The sequence below is a fragment of the Scyliorhinus canicula genome, chromosome 1 (genome assembly GCF_902713615.1).
Source record: "Scyliorhinus canicula chromosome 1, sScyCan1.1, whole genome shotgun sequence".
Lineage (NCBI taxonomy): Eukaryota > Metazoa > Chordata > Chondrichthyes > Carcharhiniformes > Scyliorhinidae > Scyliorhinus > Scyliorhinus canicula.
The window spans coordinates 296,097,818-296,109,918 of NC_052146.1; the positions used below are offsets into that span (position 1 = coordinate 296,097,818).

At 43.1% G+C, this 12,101-nt stretch overlaps 1 protein-coding gene across 2 annotated transcripts in view; it reads left to right on the forward strand.

Annotated features, from left to right (window-relative positions):
- Positions 1-12,101, forward strand: part of zgc:172136 (uncharacterized protein LOC566376 homolog) — an 89,836-nt gene that overhangs the window by 53,090 nt on the left and 24,645 nt on the right. For both annotated transcript variants that reach the window (XM_038815727.1, XM_038815730.1), the window contains exons 4-6: positions 4,803-4,882; positions 6,195-6,268; positions 7,417-7,603. In XM_038815727.1, coding sequence (XP_038671655.1) covers positions 4,803-4,882; positions 6,195-6,268; positions 7,417-7,603 — 341 coding nt within the window. The remainder of the gene's footprint in view (positions 1-4,802; positions 4,883-6,194; positions 6,269-7,416; positions 7,604-12,101) is intronic.

Sequence of the window (12,101 nt, forward strand, 5' to 3'; positions counted from 1 at the left end):
ACTTCTGACAAGCAAGTGCTTGGTGGCCACAAGTCATTTCTAAAGTATTGTATAAGGCATCCAGAGTACAGAATTTAGTCTGGGAATGCACTTCAGGAAGGATATACTAGATTTGGACAGGGAGCAGTGTAGATTCACTAAAAGCATGGTAGCACAAGTGGCTAGCACTGAGGCTTCACCGCCAGGGTCCCAGGTTCGATTCCCTGCTGGGTCACTGTGTAGAGTCAAAAAATTTCTCAACTTGTCTGTATCGGTTTCCTCTGGGTGCTAAGGTTTCCTCCCACAGTCCAAAGACCCGCAGGATAGGTGGATTGGCCATGCTAAATTGCCCTTGGTGTCCAAAAGGCTAGGAGGGGTTATTGGGTTATGGGGATAGGGTGGAAGTGAGGGCTGAAGTGGGTCGGTGCAGACTCGATGGGCCGAATGTACTGTCTGTTCTAATGAAACTGGGTTTCGATTATAATGACCAGGTTGTGTATCGTAGGGATTGTATTCTTTTGGGTATTGTGATCTAATTGAGTAGTTTAAGATGACTAAAGGATTTATTAGTGTAGATGGAGAAAACCTATTTCCTCCGGATGGTGGACTCCAGAACAAGTGACATAACAAGGGGTGTTCAGGGGTGATGTCAGGGGTGAAACCACTTTCTCAGCCTTTTGGCTAAGATTAAGCGTGAGATCAGGTGCAATGCTTACAGCTTGGATCTAGTATGTTCTTCTTCTGGGGGCCATGAATTGGGTTCAATTTGAATTTGAATTGTCTTTTGGAGCAAGTAAGCAGATGGATTAAGCAGATGCCCTGTCCACTCAGTGCATAGGCTTTGTGAGTTCAAGAAAGGAAGCATTTCTCCACTCAATGGCATTGTGAATCCAGAACACGGTTCTCCGAAAAACCTGTTGTAGCTGGGGTTGACTGAAGACTTCAAAGCTGAGCTTGATCGATTATTGTTATGTTTAGGATATTGAGAGATATGGAATCTTGGCAGGTAAATGGAATTAAGATACAGATCAGCCATAATCTAATAAAATAGTGGAATAGGGACTGAATAGACATGTTCCTAAATTCCCAATTTTCTAAATTTAAAGCATACATGCCATGATTAAATATATAACCATAAATGTTACTTCCTTTTGTGGGACCACTTACTGAGGTGTACAGTACCAGTACAGAGTTTTGAGTTGCCATTCTGCATTTCTGAGCCTATACAATTTCCTATTGGGGACATTGCAGTTGATCCAGATCTTGTACTCTCCAATGTCCATTCACGTACCTCCAGCAGGGCTCCATGTTGGATAACTATCAGCAACAGGAACTCTGGCTGTTTTTTATAATCTTCTCTAACTCGTGTGCATCGAGATTTATTCTGACATTGCTACTCCCTCCCCAGTCAAGATTGTTATGTGATACAAACCAGGGAGTGTCCTGATTTGGTGTTAATCAACTCAACATACTAAAAGGGACAAATTAAAAGGAGCCGCTCCTGGTAGGGACACTTCCCAAACAAAACAAAGAGCAACGGAAACTTGCCAAACATCAAATCAAAATGTGATTAAAGCGGTCGATAAAGCACTCCAGCCCCTCCGGTGCCCACTGGGCATGGAAGACTCGATGGTGCCCATGAACACTGCGTGCTCCTGCTCCAGGAACACCCGGCTGTGAACAAAGCCCCAGAAGAGGGGCCGCCAGTCCAGCAGGACGATTCCCTCAGTCGCCCACTGCCTGGACCTGTTAATGGCAAGTTTCGCCAGGCCTAGGAGCAGGCTCACGAGGAGGTCCTCCACCTTCCCTCCCCCCTTTCCACACTGTGTACGAACCAGGAAGTGTCCTTGGGATCTCTCTAGGTAATTGTATCAATTGAAGTTAAGTACATACAAGTGTAGGGCATTGATTGGATAGTTACTTGAGCACATGTAAAGAGAAACCTACTGACATAAGTGGTGAGTGGCAGCAGAGAGATACATACATACCTGTAATGTTTTACTCAGTGCATAAATATATTCCAAGTAAAGACTGGCTTTGGATTCTCCCTTCACCACCTGGCTATCAGGTGTACAGCAGGACACAGCTTCTTGCTGCCTTAACTAGGCACGTTATAACCAAACATCCCCCTTTTGGGAATGCAGTATTTATTGCATCAGGCGAAGGGAGAAGACTCTGTGGGGAAATAAAAACACAACATTTTGGATACAGAATCTTCTTGCATTAGGGATGCAGGGCTGCAAAGTACTAATATCAGTCTATCAGGGAGTACTTAATGACAATGTTGTCAAATCTGCAATTTATAGCCATTAAAATTGTTAGCATTTAAAAGCTAAACTGAATGAACAGCAATTATCAAAACAAGTTATTTTTATCCATGTAATAATTCACCACAAGTATGAAGCCCAGTGATATGTTCATTAAGTCTGGAATGTAGATGGAATTCCTTTAATCAGGGGAGATGAATAGAGTCATAGATCAAGCTGCTTTAAGATAGTGACCCCCCACCTCCAGTTTCAATTATCTGCCTCCTGAAGGTGATAACCCTTTGCAGGGGAGAGCTCAATAAGCTTTGATAACCTTTTAGTGGTCCCAGTCGAAGAGCTGCCCTTTCTGCACCAGCCCAAGCATTTGATCACAGGGCCATCAGAGACTAGCCTAATCCCAACCTTGGGTGATACAATTGTCCTCTCCCTTTTACAGTGAAGATCAGTAGATGGTGATTGGGATCAGGCACACTGGCTGATTTTTTTTGTTTTTGTTTCTCCCATCTCCTGTTCTCTTGCTCCAGCACATAATGAGGTTGGTTCCAGCCTCTAATAGCTGGAACGAGATCTGTTAACTTGGTACAGATCAGAAATCAAACCTGGGACCTTGCTTGTTCTGTGGATCAGGTGCTTTAATAAATTTAAACTTTCCATGTATCAATCGCAAAAGACGCCAATGATGCTATCAATTAATCTGTTAAATATTTACAGTAACAGCTGGAGGTGGGGTGGTAAGGGTGGTACAAGAAGCGTGATGTGACTTTTGATAACTGAGAGATGGATTTAAAATATGTTTGAGTCTGGCTTCTTGTTCAGTATTAATGGAAAGTGAGAGATTCACACTCAATCAATTGGGATTTGCCTGCTCACATTTGTCAGTCTTTCAGTGAGTTTATGGCTGAAGAAGAGTTAAATTCAGAGAGAAGCAAATTGCTGAAAGGTTCTATGCACTGATCGCAAACTTTGTTAAGATTGTTTCTTTTGAATTATTTAAATAAAAATTTGTAATTGTGCAAAATTTTGCCTTGTCATAAAATGTTCCGTGAATGACTGGCACGTGTGTTTCACAACTTGTAAATTGATATGCGGGTAATTGAAAATTGTTGCTCTGTCTGGATCAAAGGGCAGCACGGCAGCACAGTGGTTAGCACTGTTGTTTCACAGCTCCAGAGTCCCAGGTTTGATTCCCGGCTTGGGTCACTGTGCGGAGTCTGCACGTTCTCCCCGTGTCTCCGTGAGTTTCCTCCAGGTGCTCCGGTTTCCCCCCACAAGTCCTGAAAGACGTGCTTGTTAGGTGAATTGGACATTCTGAATTCTCCCTCAGTGTACCCGAACAGGCGCCGGAATGTGGTGACTAGGGGATTTTCACAGCAACTTCATTGCAGTGTTAATGTAAGCCTACTTGTGACAATAATAAAGATGATGATGATTATTATTAATATTATAATAAATTTTAGGTTGTTAGTGGAATCTGGAATTCTGAATAATTTGAAGTGAGTGGGAAGGGTTCTGTGCATCGGTGTTCAAATTGGAAGTATGCTTAATTGTGCGTTTCTCTGAGTTTGCCTGTGACAGTCCTTTCCAATTTTGACTGTTTTATTAAAAAATTTAAGTATCTGCCTCGGGCTATAGGGAAACCAATTGAAAAACTGTCACCAGGAAGATTAGGCATAAAGGATCTCCTGTTGACAGATGATGCTCAAGGCCAGTAAACAAAAGCAGGCCGCGGGACATGCTGCACAATATTCTGGAAATGAAGCCTGTTGCAAGACCAGAATGTTAATTGTGGAGTATTTATGATTACCTGGACTGTCACTGGGAAAAGAACATGAGAAAAATGAGATGAGCACCTGTCTGAGGAGTGCTAGACAGGGCTTATAATTTAATCGTGAAACACCAGAGTGGTTCCTGGATGCGTTATTTGTGAAAAGGAGAATTTAGGATTTAGAAATTTCTAAAATCAGTGGAACTCAAGAGTATGCAAAAAGAGTGATGTGTAATCGTTACATTTTAAAATAGAAGTATTTTTTCTGCTACATGAATCTATTGTAGACAATTAAGTATTTAAGGAACTGTTGCTGAGCGTAACCAACAGTGAGTATGGGTAATCGAAGCTGATGTAGTTAAGTACAAATAGAACTGTGTTGGGATTAAGAAGAAGGCTTTCAAACCTACTGGGCAAGAGGATTGAGTAAGGGGTTTAAAAAGGCTTGTAAACTGGGATTAAATGAGAACGTCTTGAGTAACAGAGAAGGGTTGAGGGTTTTCTTTCTCTCCACTACTACCTATAACAGTATTCAGTTGCCAACAGCCCTGCTGCCTTAGTTGAGAAGTCCATTCATCGCACGTGACTCAGACTCAAGAATATTCAGTTGCAAGAGGCATAAATGCTGAGCCAGATTATCGAGCGTTTTGGAAAGCCTGTTATTTATAAAATATTCTCTGTTTCTTCTTTAACGACAAAATGTTAAGCTACACTACAGCTTGGGATGGGCTGGCTGCCCTTCTCTCAATCACTCTCCGAGCATAACTGAAGTGTTATTTTTATATTTTTAGACAATGAACATATTTTCATAGACTTGGAACAGAAGCTCACTAAATATTTTCCCAAGGAATGGAAGAAGGAAATTAGCAAAGTAAGTTTTATTTATTATAAAAGGAAAATACAGTGGATGATGTTGGAATACAAGTGCAGTAACTGTAACCTTTTGGGTCTTTCGGATAACCCACTTCGAGTTCCTGCGTTTTGCTGATTATAGAATAACAAATATTTTTGGATTTTGTGTTTTTATTTTGCAACTCAAATAGTGTGTACTAAAACACTTCCGCTAGTGAGAAATTAGTGGCATAATAGGTGAAATCTTTTTAAAATGTGGAACATGTGTGCAAACAGTAATTAGCCATAGTAGACAAAGGATCCTCGCTATCTCCCTCCATTAGAGAGAGATAATAAGTTATATGTAGCTTGATAGGCACCACTCTTTTTTTTTTAAATAATTTTTTTAGCCCATCCTTAAAGTTACAAAGCCAATGGGTGGACGGGGCAAACCCTCAATCCGTCTCATTGCTTGCTCCAAAAACCAATCCAAATTCAAACTGAAGCCAATTCATGTCTCCACAAGAGAGACATACCAGATCCAAACTGACAAGAAAAGGCATTGCACCTCATCGTGGGCTTGAACTGATGCTTGATCTTAGCCAAAAGGCTGAGAGGCGACGAGAGGCATCACTCTGCACAAGTGGGACAAATCCAATATGGGGATTGAATCCATGCGGTTGGCATCATTCTGCACAGATTCTTGTCATCTAGCCAACTGAGCTAACCGACCCACAATGTGGATTAATGGGATGAAAATCTCCTCTGTCTGCTCTAAGACTATAAGTATATTATGTTCAATTAATTTGGGTAATCTACAGTCCAGTTTGAAACTCAACAACTTCAAAAGCACTTTGACCACTTTCCTCCTACTGCTGATCCTCCTGTTGTGATGCACTTTGGGATGTTTTGCTAATGGTAGCGGCACTAATATAAATGAGAGTTGTAAGTTTGTAATGGAGAAGGTTACTTCAAATCAAACCGGGAATTTAGAACTAGAGCTATAAATTGAAGTCAGTGGCAGGTACGTCGGGTAGCTGTGCAAAATGGCTTCTGACCCGAACTTGCAACATTCCCTCCCATGCGGTTAGGCTAAAATTGGAGTTTAATTTTGGGCAGAAATATGTAGGCTGGAATTCTCTGGCCGATGGGATTCCCTTTTCCCACTGGGAGCGCACCCCTGCCCATGGGTTTCCTGGCATGTGGGGTGGCTTCAATGGGAAATCCCATTGACAAGCGGTGGGAGTGGGGAATCCCGCCGCCAATGAACAGCGTGACACCGAGAAACTCGCGGCTGGGAGCCCGGAGATGATGCCATCTGCTTATTTCATCGCCTTTTCCTTTTCTAACAGAATGAAATGTTCGGCGCTCCATTCGTCGTTTGTTTAAGGGTGCAGTACTATGTTGAAAATGGAAAAGTAATAAGGTACAGAGTTCCTGTTCAGTAGTCGAATGTAAAATGAAGTAAGCATATCTATTCAGTAACCATTTCCATAGAACACTTTCCATGGGTCAAACTTTGTTTAAAAAAAAAGAATAAAATTGCTGAATAATTTAATCTGATCGGAAAATAAGGGAGGCTGGTAATAATAAACGGAAGAGAAAATGCTGGAAAATCTCAGCAGGTCTGGCAGCATCTGTAGGGAGAGAAAAGAGCTAACGTTTCGAGGCCGATGACTCTTTGTCAAAGCATTGACTCTTTTTCTCAGCTTTGGCAAAGAGTCATCGGACTCGAAACTTTAGCTCTTTTCTCTCCCTACAGATGCTGCCAGACTTGCTGAGATTTTCCAGCATTTTCTCTTCTGTTTCAGATTCCAGCATCCGCAGTAATTTGCTGTTATCCACTGTTAATAATAAACCTACATTTACCGCCTGACTGTTCAACATCGTGATGCTTACGTTTGCTTATCTTCAAAATAAGTAAGGTGGAGGTAAAATAATTCTCAGAGAAAAATAGAAGGCACGCCTGCACTGAAAACGGATTCTCTTGACCACTGCTGAGTTCTGATTTTCAAACAAGTAGTTCCTACGAATTGAACACCGGGCTGGGTATTCTGCCCCCTCCTTTTCCCCCGGCGACGTGTTTTGTGGTGGTGAAGTCCTCTTGACATTGTTCTGCAGTCGGATCTTCCAGCCCCGCAACTGCTGTCAATGGGGTTTCCCATTGTTCGAACCCACGGCGGGATCCTGCCAATGGGAACGACCGGGAAGGCCCAGGCCAATGATGTTGCGCTTTATTTTACCACCAGCTTGCTGTTTTAAATAAAGATAATTTCAAGTGTTCTGTACTGTTTAGCTGCTATTGCATTTGGATATCTCCAACTGATTTCCCTCTCCACCCTCTGATATTTTCGCAAGCATAGGGCTTCTGTCACTGTTCTAACTGGGATCGGTTTTCGCAGTGCAGCATTGTCTGGGTTTCTAGAACCTTCCTGTTCTGCAAGGCTCTGATCCACGCAGCTTTCATGAGCCAGGTTGCGATACCGCGTGAAATACAACAGAACGCCTGTTACTTACATCAGCAGCAGTTTTGTTTCTTTCCTAACTCTTGTGGAATTCTCCATATCCCTGCAGTGACAAGAAGGCAAGGCATTTCTACTATTGCCAGCTAAAAGAACAAGTTTTAAGTTCGAGGTGCACAAGCAAAGAGGAAGTCTATTTTCTGCTTGCAGCCTATGCATTGCAGGCTGACTTGGGGAATTACAAAAAACACGTACACGTTGGAAAATATTTTGAGCCTCAGCATTATTTCCCTCAATGGGTAAGAATCACTTATTTGCTTTTTGTTTGCTTTAATTCATTCATTTCAGGTCTCGCCTGTACCATTTTTAACATGATAATTGATATTTTGAAAAATTGTTTGAGATACGCATATTGCCCCCCCCCCCCCCCCCCCCCCAAAGTTTCAAAGTAAACTAGATGTTTGCACAGTTGGCATTTGGAGGATGCGGTATTTTATTGCCTAATTATTGTGAGTAATACGTCCAATAGCGGAGACAATATAAAATACACACCAGAGCTGAGTAGCTTATAAACTGTTGCCTTCTGACTCAGTTTACAGATAATGTTGCTTGCTGACTGGGTTTGTAGATTATGTTTCCAGACATATCCTCCTCTCACCATCAAACCCCTTGCCCTGAACTCCTCAATCAGGTTTTCCATTTGTTCCTCAATCTTGGGCGTGGTTCAGCCACTGCATTGGGCCGACACAGAGCCAGGCGCAACGGGTGAGTCCCGGGAGAGCCCCAAATCGGGCTTCAGCCTGCAACAGCAGCGCCTGCAAATCCTTGACCGGGTGCTGTTTAGTACTGGTTTCCACAAATGTGGACCAGGCATGATGATGGGGGGGTGGGGGGGGGGGGGTCTCACAGGCCATTAGAACATAAGAACTAGCAGCAGGAGTAGACCAATTGGCCCCCTGAGTCTCCTGGATGGTTGAGGACAGGGCAGGATAGTACTTTGGGACTCCCCCTGGCACCTGGGCATCTTGGCTCAAGATGCCCATCTCTGCCCAAGCACTGCCAGGATGCCTGGGTGCCACTGCTTGGGAGCCAGACTGGCAGTTCCAAGATGGCAGTGCTGAGGTGTTTGGATGCCAAGTTGGCACTGCCAGGGGTCTGGGGGCCATGCCCATGAGAGGGGAGGTGAGGGGGGTGGTGGTTTAGGGGACCAGAAGAGGTTGGGGTGTATGATGGGAGGATCCTGAAACAGGGGTGTAAAGATCGGGGCAGCCGTTCAAAATATTGGGAGCCAGTCCTGCTGGCAAGCTCCGCTCTAGTGCAGGAAAAGTGCCGACATGTCATCTCGACCGGGAGAAACTCCCGAAGGCCCGAAAAAATGGCAAAGTGCTGTTGAATATCAGTGTCAATCTTGGTGGGGTGAATTGCCCCCTCGTGTTTTTTGACATCGAAGCTCAAAGACACAAATTACATGTTATTCAGACTGAGTCCAAAACCAAATCCATGTCAGGCACAAAATGTATTTTCAGTTCATAAGTAGGCTTTAGCCTCTACCAATCCACGTCTTATTACTACATCGAATAACATACAATTTACAGCTCAGAAACAGTCCATTTGGCCCAACCTGTCCAGTGTTTATGCTCCATTCATTTAACTGTATTAGGATAACCTGCTGTTCTTTTCCCTCATGTACTTCTCTAGCTTTCCCTTCAATGTACCTCTACCATTCACCTGAACTACATCCCTGTAGTAGTAAGTTCCAAATTCTTACCAGTCTTTGGTTAAAGAAGTATTTTTCTGAACTCGCCATTCAATTTCTAGTGACGACCTTATATTGATGGCCAATTTAGACACCACCTCCTTCACCATAACCTTTCATGATGCTAAAGGCCTCATAATGTTGCACAATGTCACATTTTTCAAATTGTACAAAGCATTATGCCTCAATGACACATGCCAATGGAACAAGAGAATTCTGATTCATATCCTGCCTGCCATGTAAACGGAAGAGGATTTCTGCCGATTCACTAATGCATGGATAATAATGGCACTTATTGATAAAGATTCTACCAAGTACTTCCGACATGGAAAATGTATTGCAACTAGAGAAATGCTGAACGTAACAGGTTGTTTTGCCTTAAACCAGAACCGTGACATATGTTAAATCTTTTCCCAAGGGCTTATAAAAATCCTACCTCCCCCAGACATGAGTTAACAGAATGTGGCAGTGGATCAGTGGTGAGAAGCTGAGTCTTTAGCCTGGTCTTGATGACGAACTAAAAACATGATGGACACCACCCAGCCTGAAACCTGCCAGGCAACTCCCCAACCTTGCTGCCGTCTCACCTAACCCAGATCTTTTTGTAAGGCGTTACTTGTTCTGGCCTTCACTTGGAGGGGGGGAATTGGAGAGAAGCTGACTGATATTTAATGAGGCAGAAGAATGATTGTAGGAGTGGTGACAAGATCCAACGGAAGAGCAGCTTGCATTCAGGTTTGGAGCTACATGTTTGGAGCTAATACCTGGGAGCAGTGGCAACAGTGAGTGGTTAAGAACAGAAAGAACGTTGGGGGCGAGAGGAGGTGCTGAGGCTAAGATGGGCAAGGGTCAGAAACCTCTTTATGTTCTCTTTGGGCCTGTGAGCGGAGGAGCAACGATACCTTGACTGGTGGGGGAAGAGGAGCATGTGGCCCTTTCATGAGCCAAATGTTGCAGAGGCAAATTTTTAATATTCTCATGTGAACTCTTGTTTTCTGAAGGTATAACTGATGGGTTTAATTTTATCGGATGTGGATTTATTCAAAAAATCTGAAGAATAAGCTGGGAATTAATCATGCTTTGAAAAAGTCAACCAACAAAATATCAACCAAACCTGTTCATGAGTCATCGAAAGATGTGACTATTTGGCATTTACTTTTGGCATTCCGTTGAAATCGGGTAGAACAATAAAACAAAAGCACGTCCGCACAAACCTGTTTCCCCATCCCTTCTAAAAGCGGAATTGCTTTGCTCAGATGCAGTTTAAGTGCAGGCAATTAGTGGTATGTGCTGTTTGAGTCCTGGTGACATTCTCCAGATCTGACAGCAATGAACAAGACTACTTTTTCCAAAATATTTATTTTAATTTAACAAATTTTCTTCATTTTCAACATACAAAAGAAAATCCCCAACAATATATAAAGAGAAACAATCCCACCCAAACCTAGCCATATAGAGATGATAATCCAGGAGAACATTATATGGCTTTTGGAAAAAATATAGATGGATAAATGGGAATCAGCACAGATTTGTAAAAGACATGCTTGACTAACTTCAATCAAGTTCTATAATGTAGTAGTGGAGAGGGCTGATGAAGATAGTGTGGTTGATGTTGTGTATATGGACTTTAAAAACGATGTTTGGCATGGATTTTGTCACAACACCTTGGGCTAGTGTGCAGTCAATTCCAGCCGCACTTGCCTGGAGTCGCAACACAGTTGAAATTAGATTTTATTTAAAATACCCGAGGTCTTTGGCTGAACCCAATAGACTGCAAGCAGGTTTGTAACTAGAATGCAAGCAACCTTTTAAAAAATTTAACGGACAGAAAATCACCCCTCATTCCTAACTACCCCCACTGTCTATACACACACTGACAAACGACGGGAAAGCTTGGTGGAAAGAGAAAGAAAATATTAATAACATACAGGATAAGGATCTCTGATGCACTGCAATGACTTTCAGTCAATGTCTTTCTGAAGTTCTGGATTTAGTTTTGATACTTCTTCCTTCCAGGCTTGAGATGGTTTTCTCTGGCAAGGTTGCTTACCTTCTCTGCAGACTCAGCATCATTTCAGGTTCACGGCAAAGGATGCTTTGCAAAGAGTGCAAAGGGCACTCGCTGCTTTCAGAACAACAGAGCAGTTCTTTCACTTCAGCAAGCATAAGAGAGAGACCTTCTCTTTCGCTTCCAAGGTGTAAACACTTCTGACTGTTGTCAGGCAGAACGTTGTCCCTGGCCAATCCACCAGTTGCCACTTAACCAATTGATCCGACTCCTTCCAAACCTGGTTCCTAAGATCCACTCGGTGCGGAGGAGTCTGGCCTCTCCCTATCCAAAAATAAAACCTGGGAACTTTAATAAGGCACGGGGAGTCCAAAGTCCAAAGTAAGTTAAATGTAACCGACATTTATTTTGCAACAATTATATACATGAGTGCTGGTAGAACCTCACCAGGTACTCTCTCCTGTCGGTCGATTCCAGACTGGCTGGCCTTTTATCCAAGTAGGGGTAAACTACCCTGCCCCTAGCGGGGGAGCTTGTGCTCCTCAAGGAGCACGGGGAAAACAATCATCCCACCCATATGTCCTGTACAGGTTATTACAAGAACACAGTGCACTGACAAGCAGACTGCTCCAACTCAGAGTCTCCTGCCCAAAGCCACATCTCAACCATGGGTCCACAGACCAAAACAATAAAACCAACATAAAGAAATAGGAAGAAAGGAAATAAACAGGAGTACTCCTGCAATTTTCAAAAGATGTTTGACAAAGTAGCACATAAAGAGCCAAGGACCATAAGACGGAGGAACAGAATTAGGCCACTCGGCCCATCGAGTCTGCTCCGCCATTCAATCGTGGCTGATATTTTCTCATCCCCATTCTTCTACCTTCTCCCCATAATCCCTGATCTCCTTAAGGAGGGCTTAAGTCGAGTGCTCTTTCCAAGGGCCGGTGCAGACTTGATGGGCTGAATGGCCACCTTCTGCAGTGTAAATTCTATGATTCTAAGATGGGGTGAACTGAAGGCGGAGAATAAT